At 39.6% G+C, this 21333-nt stretch overlaps 1 protein-coding gene across 4 annotated transcripts in view; it reads left to right on the top strand.

The window, feature by feature from the left end:
- The window catches only part of phc2b (polyhomeotic homolog 2b (Drosophila)), a 42067-nt gene extending 22578 nt beyond the window's left edge, over positions 1-19489 (top strand). For all 4 annotated transcript variants that reach the window (XM_047347564.1, XM_047347567.1, XM_047347565.1 and 1 more), the window contains 8 exons: positions 4801-5099; positions 6574-6754; positions 10365-10576; positions 15223-15352; positions 15774-15876; positions 17071-17185; positions 17624-17948; positions 18030-19489. In XM_047347564.1, the coding sequence (XP_047203520.1) occupies positions 4801-5099; positions 6574-6754; positions 10365-10576; positions 15223-15352; positions 15774-15876; positions 17071-17185; positions 17624-17948; positions 18030-18184 (1520 nt within the window). In that variant the 3' untranslated portion in view covers positions 18185-19489. The remainder of the gene's footprint in view (positions 1-4800; positions 5100-6573; positions 6755-10364; positions 10577-15222; positions 15353-15773; positions 15877-17070; positions 17186-17623; positions 17949-18029) is intronic.
- The last annotated feature ends 1844 nt before the right edge of the window (positions 19490-21333 follow it).

Genomic DNA, 21333 nt, shown 5'->3' with positions numbered 1-21333 from the left:
GAACAATAAATGACTGGTGGGCCTGTAGTTCCAGGTCACTTAACATGAACTTGGCATAAATCACAAGAGTGACAAAATCCCTTTTTTTAAAAGCTCAAACATTGTTAAAAAAAAAACTGTCACAAAATGAAAATACAAAATACATCTTTGAATTAAATGCTGGCAGTTAGAGGTTCTCAGTCAGTTATAAATAAGCGCATTGAATTAAAATGTTTTGAATATATTTGGAGGATGTTCAATTTGAATCAACTGGACTTTGAATTTTATTTTAGGTTAAACTTGTTTATATTGGACAATTGAAAATAGTCCAATATAAAATCTTTTGGAAACTGCAGACCTTCAGCCTCGTTGGAGTGACTCTGTTCATTTCCAGTATCTCTCTTTCCCTTCAGTAGCCAGTTATGAAGAAGATGCAGCTAATCCACTGACATGCAGTTACCACTTCTGGAGCTTTCAATTTCATTCTAAGTAAAACTTGCATTAATAATACATTTAATTTCTTCATTTGCTTGAGTAAGATAAGAAACATTCAATATCTTTCTTTTATTTAACCCTTGTATCTGGAAATGTTTAGAGGAATATGAAAGGTTTCTATGCTGTGGCTTTTGTTTTAGGTGTGACTTAAAATGTCTCTTTTAAATGAAATGCCATTAATGGCTGTCAACAGAAATATTTTCACACAGCCAAACTGGGATTTTCTATGTGCTGGAAAAGTGTAGGAACCCTCTGCACCCAGCTGAACAGTGTTCTAGTTTGCAGCAACATGTGTGGGTGGGGTAGTCTGCATTACCCTATGTTCCATACAGCCAGAGTAAACTCTGGTCACTCTGACACTTCAAATTAAAAAGGATTTTCTATATGTAGCTCGATATTCAGTACTGTAGTTCGGTGGATCCAAAGTTAGGGTTAGGACTCCACTTGAGTCGTGAGATCTTGAGAAAATGAACTAATTAACAAAAATTAAAATGATGAATATATTGACATATAGAATAAGTTTATGCTATAAATATCAGCGATAAATAACCAGTACAGACAGACGGTACTGGTTCACTAAGGATACTCATCTTGGCCTCACTTGTGTTTTGACACACTTCAACAATCAGCTGTCTGACCAATGCCCCTATCACCGAATTTCCAATAAACTCAGTATTTCTTTGTCATTTGAAAATGAATTGGGGTGGAAACAAAGTGTTGGGGACATCTGGCCCTGTGCAGTAAGTGTCTGTTATTGCCTTTTCTTCTTAAGAAAGAGCCAAGAAGTTATTCTAAGCCCCAGCAGGGAACCCCCAACAGCACAGTTCTGGCAGATTAAAAGATCAGATCTGCACATATGTTGACTGAGGTTGGTAGAAACCAGGATCAGTAGTCAGGCTTAATCTACAGTTACAAAAATAATATAACATAATAAAAACCTTTACAATAATCAAAGGCATTAAAAAGTCATGTCTCTGTTACAGTTTGTTAGACATGCATAATATGTACAGAAAGAATCCTCCTCTGTGGGAATTTTCTTTCTACTGATCTGACATCAATTTGTGGTTTAGTAAAAAGAAGTTTGATGGGACAACTGTTACTCGAAAAAACATCTGCTAACTTGATTTCAGTCTTCTGCACTAAGTCAACACATTGCACAGCCTGCTGTTGCTGTGTTGTAGTTGTAGGTTGCAATGTGTTTGAAAGTAAGCCAATGTGGAAGCCAATGAGAATGTGGAAACTCAGGGATTTTCCAGGGCCTACAGTGCTACAAATACTGAAAGGAATGTATACTGTCCCCAGGTTCTGGACATTGCACAATTATTCACAGTTGTAGGTCTATTAAAATATTCCTTTGGGGGGAGTTGGACTCACTGCTGCATTATACAGATTGTATGATTTGCATGTGTGTGGGCGTGTGGAAAGGGGCAGCATCATTGCAGACATTTATCCAAAATATTCAAGGGGAAATGGTTTTTACATCTGTTTCTTGACTTGCTTGTCTTCCAAGACTTTTATTCTGTTTCTCATTAGAGGTTTTAGAAAGTTGTCAGAATTTATTAGGAGGAAAGATTGGATCCGGCAAGTAATGATTGAGAAATTCTCTTCACTCGTCCAGTGCTTGGGAATCTTGTGACTAAGCAGGCATCTGTTTGATTCCAGGATAATTCTTTTGCTATTTTGACCCTTGTGTAGCAGCTGCTCATTGTTTTGAGCAAAATACTCGATGTCCAGTGGCAGGGTATTGTTCTGACTTGTGTGAGACACCTAAAGGGGTGCTGTTGGACCCTGCTGAGTTGTTTCTCTAAAGTAATGTGCCTTGTGAAAGAGCTTAAACTAAATAGTTTTATGTACAAGCACAAACTTTGTGTATTTTGAGATTTTATTTTGAGAACATTGGTGAACAAACAACATCATGAAGACCAAGGAACACATCAGACAGGTCGGAGATAAAGCTGTGAAGAAGTCTAAAGCAGGGTTTGGTTATACAACACGATCTTAAGCTTTGAAAATCTCACATGTTCAGTTCATCATCTGAAAATGGAAAGTGTATGACACAACTGCAAACCTACCGAACGTAGTCTTCATCTTAAACTGGCAGGATTGGCTAGGAGAGCATTAATCAGAGGAGCAGCCAAGAGGCCTAGAGGAAAACTATTAGCTGGCATTTTATATCTTTGGTGGAAAAGTACGAAGAAGAGATTTGTATAGAAAGTCGTGATTCCTTTGGCTGGACTATGCTAACTTGAAATATTTAGCCTACATGCAAAATCTGGAAGAAGTTAAATATAGGAGAATCCTGGAAGAAACCCTGGTAAAGACTGCAAAAGACCCGAGACTGGTGATGAGGTTCTGAGAGGACTACAATGGAATGGTTTGGATCAAAACATGTTTGAGTGTTAGAACGGCTTCGTCATAGTCCAAACTTAAATACAACTAAGAGTCTGTGGTAAAACTCCATCTAAGCTGAGTAAGTTTAGGCTATTTTATGAAGAAAAAGAAAAGGCAGAAACTTTAGTCTCTAGATGTACAAGATAGAGATATAACAAAAGGTTTACAGCTGTAATTGCAGAGAGAAATGGTTCTGCAAAATGACTCGGGTTTACTACATATTTCAGATTTTTCTTTATAAGAAAAAAAAATAAAACTAAATAAACCATTCATGCAGTTCTTTCCCATGCAAATGTATGCACTGCTTTGTGTTGGTCTAAGAAATAAAACTGTAATAAAGTACAGTAAATGTGTGGTTATAATGTCACAAAGGTAAAACTGCAAGGAGTCTGAATGCGTTTGCAGCACACTATATATTCTGTCTTGTTAACTAAAAGAAATGCCACCAGTTTGTTTTATTTTGAGGTGCAATACACTTTATTCCAGAAATATGTTAAATGACCTTCCAGTTAATTTACTAACTTATTTATTTGTACTGATTCAGAATTTTCTAACAGACAGAAATGCCTGATTCTTTTTTTTTTTTTTGGCCTCCCATAAGCTTTGCTACAGAACTGGAGGTTCATCACAGTTTAAGTTGCTTTTCAGGTGTAGATTCCCTTCTTTTTAATTATTCATTCATTCATTGTAAATATTAACTTACGATTCTTCGTGTTCACCACAGCTAACTCGATCTTCTGGCCGTGAGTTCCCCTGTCTCGCCATGTGAAAAAGAAAACATTTTCTAGCACATCGTGTCGTATTAAAAGCCCTATAGACATGCGAGCTCTGCTGGATAAAACAAGAAAACATCTATGTTTTCCACAGCAGGATACAGACTGCAGTTAATGCCTCACAGGGGAACTCTGCAACCAGATGGAGCCGATCCCACACAAAGCATTATGAAAAGATTGAGAGAGGAGGGTGGCAATTTTCTTGGCAATTTTCCACTCTTAGATTTATTGTGAGGTTGATTAACATGAGGCAGCACATCTCCATGTTCACACGGGTTGTACAGCAGGAGCCACTGGACAGTACTTTGGAGTAGTAAGACCATTTCTGGATTGGGTTTGGTAGTAACAACAGGGTTATAAGGTTTATTGTTTCCTGTGGGTTGGTTTAGAGATCAAAGTGGAGAGAGAGAAGTTGGTGCCTACAGACTCTATAAAGGTGTCCTGGACTGTTTGCTCAGCGTTTTTATTCCTGAGGCCTTTCTAATATTAGAGCAGCCTCAGGCTACTTCCACAGAACACTATCCCATTTTCACATGTTGCCATAATACAAGATTGATGTGCTGTGTCTTTGGCTTCAGGGCAAGTTATGAGCCCAGGATGTCTCCTACAATGCACAGACAGGTGCTGACAGGCTGTTTTAAGACAATTTGTGGGTAATGGTCAGGTCAAAGCCCAACATTGGATTTGTCGGTGCGCCTTTCAACAAGCTCTTGATGGTACTTCTTGTCAACGGGGGGCACAAAGGTGAAGGCAGCACTATGAAATGAGATCGTTTGTACAAACTTCTATTTTTCACTGTTTGAGCCTGAGGCTGAGTGCTGCCATTCACTTTACTTTCCACTTCTTCCTCACACATTTTCTCATCTGTAATTGCATTGCAGCTCATCAAAGGTGGTGGATAATGCCCTTTAAAAAAATGGTATGGTGTCTTTGTTTAGATGCTTTGAACCCACATTTAAAAGTAGCTCAAAAGGTATTTCTAAATATGAAAAAAACAGATCTATGCCGTTTACACTGACAAAATCATCCAAGGCCAGAGGAGAAATTATAGTATGAAGGTGGTAAAGCCTTTTCTTCTTTTAAAATGGTACAACTTTGTGTAAAATGCTTAGTGTTTGGGAGTAAACAGAGGTGACTGAGGCAGCTGTTCTTCTGGTTCCAGCGTACACCCAGATTCAGCCTCATTCGCTGGTTCAGCACAAACAGCAGCAGTTCGTGGTCCAGCAGAGCCAAGGTTCCCAAAGGACGACAGGCCAGCTGCTGCAGACCGCCTCCATTCAGCCGTCACAGCATTCCGTGCCTGTTCTACCCAAACCTGCGCCTCATCAGCCCTCCACTCCCAGCCAGCAGGCCACCATCTTCCACTCCACCCTCAGCCACCAAGCTCTTCACTCCTCACTCAGCCAAGCCAAAGCTCAGCCGGTCCAACTCACTGCCATCAACCTGCAAATACAGCCAGCCGTACGTAATTTGGATATCTTCTACTAGTTACTGTCGGTACATTTCTTTTCTGCCTCGTGTGAAAGGATGAGAAAAGGTTTTCCCCATCATGAATGTACAATTGTGCTAAAACTCAAATTAGGAAAGACCTCAGCAATCAACTTAAAGAAGCAATTGTTGTTGTCCATCAATCTGGGAACGGTTATGAGGCAATATCCAAATAATTTGAAATCTGTGATATTTTGTACATTTGAGGTTTAAAACTATTTTAAAAACTATTGACCAGATCATCTCATTATTTCCTGGTTTGTAAAACTCAAGAGTAAAAGAAAATTACTTATTTTTACCATGATTGGACATCTAATAATTAGGTTTTCTAATAACACTTCTGAATGTAAAAAAAACCCTACTTGTAACTTAACACAAATGGCTAATTTTCTTGTCTTCGTTATAACTCTGGATGTACCGTTATCAGGGTTCTACGCAGTCTGGAGCATCATGAAGGATGGAGTTTGATTTGAGTGTTTTCTAAGTCTGGATTGTATTGAAAAAAGAATAGGAGTTTAGATGAACTTTTGTTTCCAGATTTACCCCATTGTTTGTCTTCCTTCCTTCCTTGCTTATGTCTGCCTTCTGTCTTCCTTACTGCCCCCCCATCTGTCCTTTCTCACTTCCGTCTTTGTTCCTTGTCCTTCCCCTTTTCTGTTCCTCATTGTGTTCGTCCTTCCTTCTCTCATTTCTTCCTGCTATACCTTCCTTTTTTCTCCTGTCCTTACATGTGCCTTTTCATCATTTTGTCCTTCATTCTGAGTCATTCCCTTCTTATGTCCCTCTTCATGTCATTCCTTCTTCACTTTCCTCTTTTTCCTTTCTTCCTAGTGTTTCTCCACCATTCTGTCTCTGTCTTCCCTTTGACTTTTTCTTGTGCATTTCTAACTGTTCTTCATTCCTTCCCTGTTGCCTTCCTTCCCTCCCCTCCTTTTATATGGAACCAGCCTAATGTAGAAATGTCTGCCATAAATTCATGGGGAATCTGTGTATTTATATTAAAAATGGACAGGAAACTATGAAATTTTTACATGAAAGATGTGGAGGAGTCCCGTGTTATGGCAAATATCTCTCTCACAGTGATGTCATGAATTAGCCACTGTAGGTAAGCCTAATAATCCACATTCATTTCTGAAGTAATACTTTTGTTGTGCAGAGCCTTTTGTCTTGAAAATATCCTAAAATAAATTATTTAAGAGAGCTAACAAGAGAAACAAAAGCTGCTGTTGCTACATCACACAGAGGCTGCATTTCTCCTTCAAGATACACATGTAGGGAAAAAACACTGGAATGTCTCTCATGTGTCTTTAGACTCTTGCTGCAATATTTTCCCTCAGGATAATTAGTTTTCAGACACTGACATTAAAAATCCATAAACTTTGAAGCTAATAAGTTTCTTAGATTTCTGTTCTCACACATCTGCCCATTTTTGTTCTGCTTCTTTTAGACCCCACGACCTGTACAGGACAGTAAAGATAAGCCAACCTCGTTAGTAGTAAGAGAGACAAGTCAGACCCCATCAGTTCAACAACAGCAGCAGCAGCGACCTGCATCTTCTCCATCACAGCCCTGTAAGCCTGGAGAGCAGCCCAAGGTTAACACTTCCACCCCGCCTGTTCCAGTACAAGGTAAACACAGGATTCAGTAAGATGGCTACAACTCGGTGGTGCATTTATTCTGGATTAACTCATTCCTTAGTAAGCTGCTACTCTGCCTCCGAAGCTCCAACTTTTAAAAGGTTTTCAGTTTAAGACGATTCTCTTTTAATTTTGTGCATGTTTCATTACATTTAGGTTAAAAAGGGTAATGGAGTTTTTTTTTTTTAGTTTTACTTAATTACATTTTTTTAATGAATCATTTAGAACGTCAAGATTTTATAGTACTGCTGTTCTCCAAATATGAGCCCAGATTTCACTTTCACAAATATTTCATAATGCAATATGGACATTGCTGACCACTGTAATGGTAGACCTGTGTGGCATGAAAAACATTTCAGGACAGTACTTTTATGAATCCCAGAAAAGCAAATCCGCATCCTAAAGTTCGGAGGTTAATTCAGCTTTTTAAGAAGACCATAGGGAGTTGATTGCTTGAATCAGTGTTAGTAAATTTTGCAATAAGTTTTCCTGTCTCTGACTAATGTGTGTAAAATCAAAAGAGCTGCATGTATAATTCAGTTAATCACTTTTAGCTGCTTTTACCCAGAAACCTCCAGAAATTATACTTTAGCAGCCCAAAAAAAGTTCCTGCAGTGTTGGTGTTGCTTCATTTTGTGCTTAATGTGTACGTTTTGTTTTTTTAGATGGATGATTCAGATATAGCGTTCAGTGGCCAGTAGTGCTGCAGTCAAGTAGCTAAACTTTATTTCTTAGACACGGTATTATAAACTGGGCCAAGATGATGTTTATTGCCAAGCGAAACCTGATTTAAAACTCATGAAGAAATAAAAACCTTGAGGGAGGAGAGTATTTTTAAAGTCACATGTTTATCTGCAAACCTCATTCAGCCTGGTTTTATCATTAGAATCAGCTTTCTATCAGAAATAGAGTTGGCTTCATTATAGAATGGTGTGAAAAGACTTTCTATGTGTCAATGCCAATCCATGTTAAAAATAGAATGAATACTTTGAATTAGGGATTGAGCACTATATCATGTAGTCTTACTATGTGTTAATATTACAAACGACTCTTTGAAATGCAGTATATGTTTCGTTATCATGTCATGAATGCACATATGCATGCTGCTTTAACATTATGAATGGAGTCTTACTGTAACAGATGCTCAGACCTGACAAAAATGATGCAAAAATGGTGAAAACAATAACGATCAAAACCATATTATCACAATCCAGTCTGGCAGTATTGTGCAGCCGTACTTTTGAGTATTGGTTTACTCAGTGGTGGGCACCGACCCTGCTAATCCACTAACAGCTTAACCAATCATTTGTTCAGCAAATTCGCGTTTTTGTTAACTTTCAAAACTGTTAGCGGACCGTTTATCTTCCGTTTCAATTGGGTTTCGCTAACTTTAAGCCTGCTAACAGAATCCACAAGTTTGTTTCTTTCTGTTGAGGGTCTGCCGGAAGAGTCCATTAAGAAGGCCCACGTGTCGACAGAACAGTGACGTGGGGACCCGTCCTCAGCGTTCCGAATCCCTGAGATACTGATGAGAAAAACCAGCCGCGTTGTCCGTCGCCTATCAGACCCTCAGTTCAGTAGATTTTTTTTTTTATTATTATTTTAAGAGTTGTGTTTTTTTTTTTTTTACACACTCCGTGCATCTCTCTTTTCACACCCACACAAGTGTTCTTCTTCTTCTTCTTAGGTTTATTGAGAGTTGGCAAACAGCGTTAGTTGTGCATTGCTGCCACCTTCTGAATTGGAGTAAAGTGCGTAATTACTGCGGAGTTCGTGCCATGGCAGAGTGGAGACGGATGCTGTGGAAATTACACGGTTGTCTCACCAGCCTAATTTCACATTGTTGGTCGACTTGTCTTAGCGGTTAGTTGTGAGCGCTACCTTCCACTATATATATATATATATATATATATATATATATATATATATATATATATATATATATATATACAGGTCCTTCTCAAAATATTAGCATATTGTGATAAAGTTCATTATTTTCCATAATGTCATGATGAAAATTTAACATTCATATATTTTAGATTCATTGCACACTAACTGAAATATTTCAGGTCTTTTATTGTCTTAATACGGATGATTTTGGCGAACCTAATATTTTCAGCTGTGCCTGCCACTGAGGTCAAATGTGAAGTGGTGGTTTGTGGAGAAGAGATGGCTGTTATCTGGAATTACAGCTTGAGTTTACATCACTAAAATTACTGTGAAGTAAAGAATTTACACATTTGAAGTGTTTTTCTGAAGTTTTTTTTTTTTTTTTTTTTTTTTTTAACTCTGAGTTAATATGAAGTTCCAGCTGATAATTTTTCAAGTTGCATTTTAAAGTTTCTAGAAGTTGATAGAAAGCACATTCAAAGCTTTTTGGGACTCCAATAACAGCTGTAGTTACTCATGTGGCCTGTTGGGAAAATGCATTGCCGACTTTTGATTTAAACGTGAGGACTGTGGTGTTATTTTGTGGAGGAACTTTAGGTTATACGCCTGATTAATGATATGTTGAAGGTGACATTTCCAGTTGTTGAGTCTGGATCTGAAGGCTGTTTGCTCGGTGGAAAAATGTTGATCTGCAGCTTGAACTGAACTATGCAGCGGCTCCTGCGGGGCTCTGTGGGAGGAAACGGAGGAGGCGGGTCCTCCTTTCACAGGCTGTTCATAGGCGGGTGTGAAGAAGCGCCGCTGCAGCTTCAAGTCGCTCTCAGTCTCTGCAGCTGCCCTGCGTATTGCTCTGAGTCGGATCATTAGAACAACAAACAAACCAAACAGCACATGTTTTCCGTCTGAACAGCGCGGTAAGAAAACTCATCTGATTCAGCGCGACGAGGCATGTCGGCTCAATGTTTGCTTTCTTTTGTGTGGCTTTTTATCCGATAAACAGTTTTTATCAGCATGGCTCAAATGTTAGGAGATAGCTGCGCACTTATTGTTCAGTATTGACTGGTGAATACTTTTAAAAGTTCACTTTTGACCGTCGGAAGCCACATTTTAATCAGCAGGCAGGTGGATCTGATTGTTCATGTTAGTTTTGACCGTTATACTAAATATACACATGACATTACTGATGGTTAATCAAAAACGTCAATGGCAACAAAATGATGTCATTTATATGAATACCAGATATCCCCGCTTTCCTTGAAAGTTCAGACGTTTTTACCTCCAAATACAAGATCCCTGTTAATTATTTTGGTCATATTTTATTCACACAGGATCAGGAATTGCTTATAGCTTCTAAATAGCCACTGTGGTCTTTATTAAAGTAGAAAACTTAAACATTCAATAAATATTCAGGTGCACATCTTCAAAATGAATATATTTAGCGTTTCTTCTCAATTTGCTACATTTAATACTGAGAAATTATTATTTACATTCCTTAGCTGGTTAAAAAAGAAATGTTCATTGCTAGATGGCAGTCCAAATGTCAAATGTGTTCCAGTGAGAGCATACCAAACCAACTTGAATGTGCTTTGGTGCTCTTTAAAATCTGTCACATCCATCATCAGCCGATGTTTTTTCCAAGTCTAACCCAGTTTAAACAGACATTTCTCTGCTGTTTCATCTTAAACGTATTTGATGTCCTTTTCTTGCTTAGGAGTAGGCTCGGTCAAGAGGCCAAGCACAACACCTGGGACCCCACCTCCAGCCATGACCTCCGGAAATGAGAGTGAGGCGCCCACCGTGACGGGCAGCGCGCCGCAAAATGGAGAGAACAAACCGCCGCAGGCCATAGTCAAGCCCCAGGTCCTCACACATGTCATCGAAGGCTTCGTCATCCAGGAGGGAGCAGAGCCGTTCCCTGTATGTGTAAGTGCCCCAACCTCAGACTTACTGGCAGAGAAACACGGTAAACAACCAAGAGTCGGCACGCTCTCCAGTGTACATGCCTGCAGGGAGCTGTCAGCAGGCAAACACAAACCCTCTGTTGGTGCTTGTAGTGACAGCTCACAGTGCCTGCTTTAATCAGTCTTTAATTAAAGAGAGATGGGGTTTGTGTTGGTGACAGAATGCAGATGGATGGAGATGAATAAGTTTCACTGCCTGCACTTTTTGCTTCCTATTAAGATGTCAGAATTCTTCCCTAATTTTCCCATGTACTTCAAAGTTAATGCTTTGTCGTTTTTAATTGCTGAATTTATCGGTATGTCTGAGTATATCACAAAATGTAATCTTTTTAACTCGTTTAAAAAGTGTAAATTCTGTAGGACGGTGATTCAATGACTTCACCGTCTGTGCCTCCTACTGGACAGTTGCTGTACTAAAATAACAGGCATTTACACCAAGGTCAAATTTATATTTATTTATTTATTTTTACTTGATTAAATGACTCAAATAAAATGTTAAAATATTCAAACACTCAGCCTGCACAGTAATAAAAGAAAACGTACAAGCTGCTCTGAGCATCAGGATACAAGTCACTGTACCATTGGCTTTACTGTTGAGATGGCAACAGGTGCATTTTAATAAATTAGAATATAAATTAAAAGTTAATTTATTTTAGTAAGAAAGGGAAACTTATACACTGCTTAAAAAAATAAAGGGAACACTTAAACAACACAATATAACTCCAAGTAAATCAAACTTCTGTGAAATCAAACTGTCCACTTAGGAAGCAACACTGATTGACAATCAATTTCACATGATGTTGTACAAATAGAAAAGACAACAGGGAGAAAATCTTTGGCGATTAGCAAGACACACTCAATAAAGGAGTGGTTCTGCAGGTGGGGACCATAGACCACCTCTCAGTACCGATGCTTTCTGGCTGATGTTTTGGTCACTTTTGAATGTTGGTGGTGCTTTCACACTCGTGGTAGCATGAGACGGACTCTACAACCCACACAAGTGGCTCAGGTAGTGCAGCTCATCCAGGATGGCACATCAATGCGAGCTGTGGCAAGAAGGTTTGCTGTGTGTGTCAGCCTAGTGTCCAGAGCCTGGAGGCGCTACCAGGAGGAGGATGGTATGAGGGCCCGACGTCCACAAATGGGGGTTGTGCTCACAGCCCAACACCGTGCAGGACGCTTGGCATTTGCCAGAGAACAACAGGATTGACAAATTCGCCACTGGCGTCTTGTGCTCTTCACAGATGAAAGCAGGTTCACACTGAGCACATGTGACAGATGTGACAGAGTCTGGAGACACCGTGGTGAGCGATCTGCTGCCTGCAACATCCTTCAGCATGACCGGTTTGGCAGTGGGTCAGTAATGGTGTGGGGTGGCATTTCTTTGGAGGCCTGCATGGCCCTCCATGTGCTCGCCAGAGGTAGCCTGACTGCCATTAGGTACCGAGATGAGATCCTCAGACCCCTTGTGAGACCATATGCTAGTGCGGTTGGCCCTGGGTTCCTCCTAATGCAGGACAATGCTAGACCTCATGTGGCTGGAGTGTGTCAGCAGTTCCTGCAAGATGAAGACATTGAAGCTATGGACTGGCCTGCCTGTTCCCCAGACCTGAATCTGATTGAGCACATCTGGGACATCATGTCTCGCTCCATCCACCAACGTCACGTTGCACCACAGACTGTCCAGGAGCTGACGGATGCTTTAGTCCAGGTCTGGGAGGAGATCCCTCAGGAGACCATCCACCGTCTCATCAGGAACATGCCCAGGTGTTGTAGGGAGGTCATACAGACACGTGGAGGTCACACACAATACTGAGCCTCATTTTGACTTGTTGTAAGGACATTACATCAAAGTTGGATCAGCCTGTAGTGTGTTTTTCCACTTTAATTTTGTGTGTGACTCCAAATCCAGGCCTCCATTGGTTCATAAATTGGATTTCCATTGATGATTTTTGTGTGATTTTGTTGTCAACACATTCAACTTTGTACAGAAAAAAGTATTCAATGAGAATATTTCATTCATTCAGATCTGGGGTGTGTTATTTGAATGTTCCTTTTATTTTTTTTGAGCAGTGTATAATATACATTCATTTCACATGGTGTCAGTTCATGCATTTATTTCCCTTAATTTTATGGGTTGTAGAAAAAGAAAAATAGTTTCTCAGATAATAAGGCATTTGCATCAGACCAATAAAAAGGTATTTATAAGACAGATATTTTGGCCTACTGAAAACCAGGTCCATGCATATATATATATATATATATATATATATATATATATATATATATATATATATATATATATATATATATATATATATATATTAATCCTGAAGGGAAATTAAATAATATTCAATACCTGATTGTGGCTCCTTTTGCAATGGCTACAGGTCATTCTCAAAATATTAGCATATTGTGATAAAGTTCATTATTCTCCATAATGTCATGATGAAAATTTAACATTCATATATTTTAGATTCATTGCACACTAACTGAAACATTTCAGGTCTTTTATTGTCTTAATACGGATGATTTTGGCATACAGCTCATGAAAACCCAAAATTCTTATCTCACAAAATTAGCATATTTCATCCGACCAATAAAAGAAAAGTGTTTTTAATACAAAAAACGTCAACCTTCAAATAATCATGTACAGTTATGCACTCAATACTTGGTCGGGAATCCTTTGGCAGAAATGACTGCTTCAATGCGGCGTGGCATGGAGGCAATCAGTCTGTGGCACTGCTGAGGTCTTATGGAGGCCCAGGATGCTTCGATAGCGGCCTTTAGCTCATCCAGAGTGTTGGGTCTTGAGTCTCTCAACGTTCTCTTCACAATATCCCACAGATTCTCTATGGGGTTCAGGTCAGGAGAGTTGGCAGGCCAATTGAGCACAGTGATACCATGGTCAGTAAACCATTTACCAGTGGTTTTGGCACTGTGAGCAGGTGCCAGGTCGTGCTGAAAAATGAAATCTTCATCTCCATAAAGCTTTTCAGCAGATGGAAGCATGAAGTGCTCCAAAATCTCCTGATAGCTAGCTGCATTGACCCTGCCCTTGATAAAACACAGTGGACCAACACCAGCAGCTGACACGGCACCCCAGACCATCACTGACTGTGGGTACTTGACACTGGACTTCTGGCATTTTGGCATTTCCTTCTCCCCTGTCTTCCTCCAGACTCTGGCACCTTGATTTCCGAATGACATGCAGAATTTGCTTTCATCCGAAAAAAGTACTTTGGACCACTGAGCAACAGTCCAGTGCTGCTTCTCTGTAGCCCAGGTCAGGCGCTTCTGCCGCTGTTTCTGGTTCAAAAGTGGCTTGACCTGGGGAATGCGGCACCTGTAGCCCATTTCCTGCACACTCCTGTGCACGGTGGCTCTGGATGTTTCTACTCCAGACTCAGTCCACTGCTTCCGCAGGTCCCCCAAGGTCTGGAATCGGCCCTTCTCCACAATCTTCATCAGGGTCCGGTCACCTCTTCTTGTTGTGCAGCGTTTTCTGCCACACTTTTTCCTTCCCACAGACTTCCCACTGAGGTACCTTGATACAGCACTCTGGGAACAGCCTATTCATTCAGAAATTTCTTTCTGTGTCTTACCCTCTTGCTTGAGGGTGTCAATAGTGGCCTTCTGGACAGAAGTCAGGTCGGCAGTCTTACCCATGATTGGGGTTTTGAGTGATGAACCAGGCTGGGAGTTTTAAAGGCCTCAGGAATCTTTTGCAGGTGTTTAGAGTTAACTCGTTGATTCAGATGATTAGGTTCATAGCTCGTTTAGAGACCCTTTTAATGATATGCTAATTTTGTGAGATAGGAATTTTGGGTTTTCATGAGCTGTATGCCAAAATCATCCGTATTAAGACAATAAAAGACCTGAAATATTTCAGTTAGTGTGCAATGAATCTAAAATATATGAATGTTAAATTTTCATCATGACATTATGGAAAATAATGAACTTTATCACAATATGCTAATATTTTGAGAAGGACCTGTACTGCGTCATGGCAGCAGGGCAGGGAGGCGATCAGTCTATATCACTCCTGAGAAGTTAAGGAAGCTCATTTTCATTATTGGCTCTAGCGGGTCTCATCTTCCTCTTGACAACATAGAATCTCTATGAGGTTTGGGTCAGGTGGGTTTGGTCAATCAAGCACACTGATATGGTCATTAAAGCAGGTGTTTGTAGGTTCCAAGTCCTGCTGGAAAATGGAGATGGCATCTCCATAAAGCTTGTCAGAGGGAAGTATGAAGTGCTCTTAAATTCCACAGACTCTGCATCCTTGATTACCAATTGAAATGCAACATTTATATTCATTTGAAAAAATTGACTTTGGATCATTGAGGTCACAGTAATTCTGTGAATTATTCTTCTTGTTATTCAGCAATCTTCCCTATGATTGTGTAGACCATAACATTTCTGTTAACATTTCATATTAACAGAAATGAATGCTTAATAGATTTGATGAAAAAGAATTTCACTTTTTAAAAATAATATACTATCGACATAATATACTTTAACTATATTTATTGAGATGCAGTGTATTTGGAAAATGCAGTTCTTGATGTTTTTTTGTTTTTGTTTTTTTAAATCTTTTGACTCCAGGTAGAGCGTCTGCCAATTCTCATCGACAGCCCAAAGAAACTGGATCATCAGTTGTCCTCAGACCCAGACAAAACTCCTGTCAGCAATGCAGCGAACAGCGACTCTGAGCCCGAGGACATGAACCAACCAGGTGAGACCTAACAGATTAAAGTCAAACAGTTTGTCCACTATATTTGTGTCGGTTCATCCTGTTATAGCAGTGGATTATCCCACTCTCTTCTCCCACGTTTCCTGCTTACATCTTCAACAAAGGGGTAACATTTGTGAAATCAGGCGTCCAAGATCCATTTTCCAGGCACTCTTTTCCCAACACACTGGAGTCATGCCTCCACTGCATATATCTGGGGCAGAAGGAAAGAATGTGTAAAATGTTGTATTATTTACATCATCTACACCTTTTTTTATATTTAATGTTTTGAACACAAATATTATACGATTTCAGGTTTTCCAGTTTTATGTTGTTTGAATCCAAGCATCACTTTTTAGACTAAATATTTCCTTTAAACTGTTGGTTTTAGTGTCTCATGCTTTTACTGCGTCTGCCCGCACAGAAAAAGAAGAACCCAAGCTGACCTGCGAGTTCTGCGGCTGGGTGGACTTTGCATACACCTTCAAGGGATCAAAAAGGTTCTGCTCTGTGGTTTGTGCAAAAAGGCAAGTTAGCTAAATGTTTACATTGCTTCATTGATTTATAAACTCTCACCAGATATTTCCTACACTTATAACCTTTTTTTTTCTCACTGTCTGACACCAAATCTGAGTAAAGTATAGATTGTTTTACTTTTCTCAAATTCTGAAGTTTACATATAATAAGGTTACCCTGTCTTTAAACAAAATACGAAATCCCAGATGATGTCATAGGTTTATAATGTTCTGATTTAAGTTTAATGAAGACACTCCTACTTCCCTGTGTGACATCATAGAAACATCAAAAGAAATCAAAGTACCAGAAGGAGAACTGTGGACCTCCACAAGTCTGGTTGTGTCGTCTGGTTTGGTGTGAAACGCTCGTATTAACTCCAGAACATACGAGACTGCGGAACGAGGGTTCTAACCTTGGGATGGATGTGATCATTATAAGGGATTCATAGTTCAGGTTAAAGAATTTCTGTGACTTACCCATCTATTCCAAAAATCCCTTTTCAATGGTTCAAATTTTCTGAGAAACAGATTTTTGGGTGTTCATAAACTGTAAGTCTTAAGACTCAAAATTAACAGAAATAAATATATGATAAACACAAGTTTCACTTTTTAAAAATAATATACTAAGAACAATTAGCTTTTTGATTATATGTATTGAGATGCAGATGTGTTTGACAACAGAGCCAGATTATATGATTACTGACCACTATGAACTACAAGGGATTCATAGTGGTTATGGGTTTTGGACTACCTTCCGAGGTGATTCAGGGGTGTAATATTGTTGGGATGACTTCAACCCCCCATTCTGTGTCAGGGCCTTACAGTTGATCGCCAGGCATAAAGAACATGTAGACAACAAAACAAAAGGAAGATGTGAAAGGGGCTTCAGTTACAGCAAGTTATTGTAAAATGTTTGTGGAAGGATACCTGAAATGTTAAATACTTCATATAGTTTAAATGGCAATAATTCTATGTACTAAGCAAATGTATGTAAAGTTCAGATTTGGATAAAAGTTTAAAAGGATTCTGACTTTTAGCAAATAGAAATTTTCTTGATAATCGTAGTCGAGCTAAAACAGGAAAAGTTTAGTCTGATTAAATGTCAGGCAGTGAGAAAGTGTTTTTGTTATGCAGTGTATAGAAAGTATGTTCTTTCAGCTTTATATTAGGAGACACCTTATTAAGCTGGAGGTTCTGTCTGAGCAGGTACAACGTGGGCTGCACAAAACGGGTTGGACTTTTCCGTCCAGAGAAGAACAAAACAACAAATCGCTGGCGTAAAAGATCTCATGGCCGCTCCAGTATAGAAGCTAAGAAGCAGGTAAAGAGGCTCATAAGTGCATGTTTTGTTTTTTTTCCCTCATAAACCTTATAACTCTGTACACAACATGTTCTATAGCCTTTCACTTTTCACACCTTTATTGAATTAATGAACTTCAGATAATTTGTGTCAACCTGATTGTCTTCCTGTCTTTATGGGTCGTTAACTGTTCTGCGATCCAAAGCAACCTTTATTGGTTGCCCTGAAAAGGGCAGAATTACTTGGGATTTTCTGCCCACATCTTGTATAGAGTATAAAGAACTGAGTGGACCCAAGTAAAGAGTTCAGAACCCTCCAAAAATGTTTACTTGACATAACTTGTTTTGTATCATTCTCAGTGTTTAATCCTCAACATCAGGTGTAGGAGATGCTTATTTCTCATGTAGTCAGTGAACTTTATCACTTGATGTCTCTCATGATCATTTTTGTTCTTCTCAGAAAATGTCGCCGTCACCACAGCAGGCACAGGGAGGCTCTATATCCTCGCCGCATGCCTCTCAGCCCAGTCAGGAGGAGTCCAGCCCTTGTTCAGACATGTCCAGCTATGAAGAGCCACCATCTCCCCTGTCGGCAGCCAGCTCAGGACCCGGCGCTCCCGCTCCAGCCTCAGCCCAGGTCCCCGCCCACCGGCAACCAAGCAGGTCCTCAGAACTAGAGGGCTGCGACGGGAGAGATGCACCCTCCCTCGACGAGCGCTTCTTACCCAACGACCCGGGCAACTGGAACGTAGAGGAGGTTTACGAATTCATCCGTTCTCTGCCAGGTTGGTGTTTAAGCAGGGAGATTCAGAAAGTTCTGCATTCAGGAATCATGTTTTATTGCCTTTCTCTGCTGTCTGGCACAGGTTGTCAGGAGATCGCCGACGAGTTTCGCTCTCAGGAGATCGATGGACAGGCGTTGCTCCTGTTGAAGGAGGACCACCTAATGAGCACTATGAACATTAAGCTGGGACCTGCGCTCAAGATCTTTGCACGCATCAACATGCTCAAAGACTCATAGCAGAAATTGTGTGAATTGAGCTGATAGCACTAGCAGCACACAGCACTGATTGCACTGCGACGCAGTCTTCTCAGCACTACTGGACTGCTTCCTCCACCAACAGAAAAAAGCTGATCTGCATCTTTATCATCAGTTCTCATGTTATAACATGAGCGTTACTACTTCATGTTTTTGCAGGTGTGAATACAGACAGAAATTATACGCATTCGCCACACTGGGTCATTTTGTGCTCATATTTTGAAAGATGTTGTGGTTTATCGTCGTGTCTTGCTCCTCCTCCAACAATCTGCCTAGCATTTCTAATGTGCCGTCAGGAAGCTGAAAAGTGCCAGTTAATCTGTATGACAAAAAAAAAACCCACATTTATTAGCCCATCATTTAGCATCTTCTTTATTTGCAAAATTATGATTTTGCTCATGAGAAAGAAACCCAGTTTCCAAAGGAAAACCGAGCTGTAAGAGCAAGCAGTGCTGGTGTGTTCTACCTGTTCAGTGGTGCCTGGGTCTGCTCACACTGCAACACAATCTGCCCTTATTTGAGGCATTCTGATTAGCACGAGTGATGTCTGAATTTATTATGTTATTCATGTTTTTGTACAGTTTTGTTGGTGTGTGAAAGAAAGAGGCGGCTGTGAGTACAGAAGATTGCATTCAGTAATTGGCGTTTTTATTCAGCAGAGGCTCCTTTCTGCCTTTCCTAACAATAAGACCCCCACAGCTATCAAAGAGCAAAGCTCGAATGAATGCAGAGAAAACGATTCAAGGAGCCTCTTTTGTGCCAATTTTCTTTTCAGTCTCTAGTTTTCTCTGTAGATTTAAACTACTTACAAATTATCTACTTCAGAATGATTAACTAAAATATGACATTGATTTTCTGACTCAGGTTTAAAAGACACTAATTTATACAAGGAACAAAATGGGTTTGCTGCTCTCTCGACAACCTGACTGTTTGCTCTTGTTTTCTGTCATCCTTATGCACAATATGTTGTGGTGTGCAATTGTTAAACAATGCAAGTTTGTCCATGTATATCAGATCATTTGAGGGAAAGCTTGGAACTATTCTTTCTATAACTTATTTTTACTTTAAAAGAGAATTTTAATTTAGGTTAAAATTTTGATATATGCAAATTTATAAAATACCATTGGTGTTGGAGTTCATTTATTTCATGGTTTTTTTTTATTTTACAAAAAAGACTAATTGTTTTCTCTGTGTGATAGTGAACTTTTTTAGATGATTCTTCGTCAAATGCTTGTATTTATGAAAAGTTTGTTACACATTTTGCAGTTATAAATAATTTGCAGAAGAGTTTTGTCTTGGTTTGCTTTTTAATGTTTGTATGAGTTTTTAAATTATTTCTGCAATGATTAGGTGCATTTTTATCTAATTATAAGGTTGATTTATTTTAGTAATAAGTAAACATACACAAAGAGATTACTTTCAAGACCTTATTTCTGTTCATTTTGATATTCATGGTTGACTGCTAATTAACACCCAAAATTCACTTTCTCATAAAAGTGTGGGATTCAATTTTAAGTAAAACATAATAAATTAAACAAGACAAATGTTATGGCCCACAAGATCATGGGGACGACCGCTGTCGAGGGTTAACAATAAAAAGTAATTGGGATAGAAGTTGTTCAGCGCTTTATCCAAGCACATTAAATGGAAAGTTCAGTGGAAGGAGAAAGTGGAAGAAAAATGCACAACTAACGGGGATAACCACAGCCTTGAGAGGATTGTGGAGCAAAGCCCGTTCAAGAGTTTGGGGGAGATTAAAAAGGTGTGGGTCGGAGTGTTTTTTAAGAGCCACTAGACACATACAACAGACATGTCTAGGACATGGGCTAAAACTGTCGGAAGTGTTGTTCTTGAGTTAAGGAGAAAAAGGACCAGGCAGCTGCTCAGTTGAGCAGCATTTCATTTAGAAATCAAGGTCCCAGCATCTGAAGGAAAAGTGGAGCGGCACAAAATCCAAGTTGATTGAGGTCCAGTCTGATGTTTCCACAATCAGCGATTCGAGGAGCCATGTCATCTGCTGTTGGTCCTTTGTGTTATGGAGTTTAAACAAAAATTCAACATGGAAGACTCACCATCACCTCCAGCTTCATCTATTTACTCCTCAATGCGGCTCTGCTCCACCAATCAGCGTCAAGTCTGCATTTCTCCCCCGGCCAATCATCCTTCAAGGCTCCGCTTTAAAAGATCTTCATCCGCAAAACCCTCCATTCTGCCGCTGAACTTTGACCCTCCTCCACCCCATCTCCACAATTTGGCTTCCAAACTCTTTCCAAATCTCCTCAGGCCTCCACTCCACCATCAGAATCAGATCCCCAGGAGGGGAAGACATCTCTAAATCTAACCTTAAGATGTTCATTCAGGCGCATGTCATTCTCAGCATTCACGTGTTCCACTGGGGTCCGAGCACCAAAGTAATAAACATTCACTGATAAACTTTTCTAATTGCATCCCTGTCTTCTCTTTGTGAGTCTGTCCAGGTTGAATTATCAAGTCCAAAGTCAACAGAACCATCAACCAGAAAATTTTACAGCACTTCATGGTTCACTCTGCTGACAAGCTTGTTAGAGATGCTGATTCTATTTTCTGGCCGAACGGGCCACCACTGCAAAAGTAACAGTACCTGCTTTAATGACCATAGTACCAAAGTGCTTAACAGGACAGCAAAGTCACCTACTCTAAAACCCAAAGAGAACCTGTGGAGTATTGTTAAGAAGATGAGACTCCAGAGGTGACAGTGTAGATGAAGAAAAGGCTTCTTAAGGCAACCTGGGTTTCTTTAACCCCTCTGCAGAGCCACGTGCTGATCACCTCCATGTCACACTGCATGAATGCAGTAATTCATGCTAAGGAGCTCCGACCAAGTATTACGTAGCATACACTGACAAGCTTTTCAGTAGGCCCACATTTATTAAATAAAAAATATATTATTTTGATGTAAATATCTGATTTTCTGTGAACCAGAATTTTGGTTTGTCATTATTTTTTAGTCATCACCAAAATTAACAGAATGTAACACTTTGTGTGAAATGAATCTGAAAGAATATTACTTTTTTTTTTTTTTTTACCGAATAACTGAAATAAATAAACGTTTTAGGATTTTCTAATTTACTGATACATCTCTGAAACTGAAT

This window comes from Girardinichthys multiradiatus, chromosome 20 (genome assembly GCF_021462225.1).
Source record: "Girardinichthys multiradiatus isolate DD_20200921_A chromosome 20, DD_fGirMul_XY1, whole genome shotgun sequence".
Lineage (NCBI taxonomy): Eukaryota > Metazoa > Chordata > Actinopteri > Cyprinodontiformes > Goodeidae > Girardinichthys > Girardinichthys multiradiatus.
This window is presented reverse-complemented; position numbering and strand designations above follow the sequence as displayed.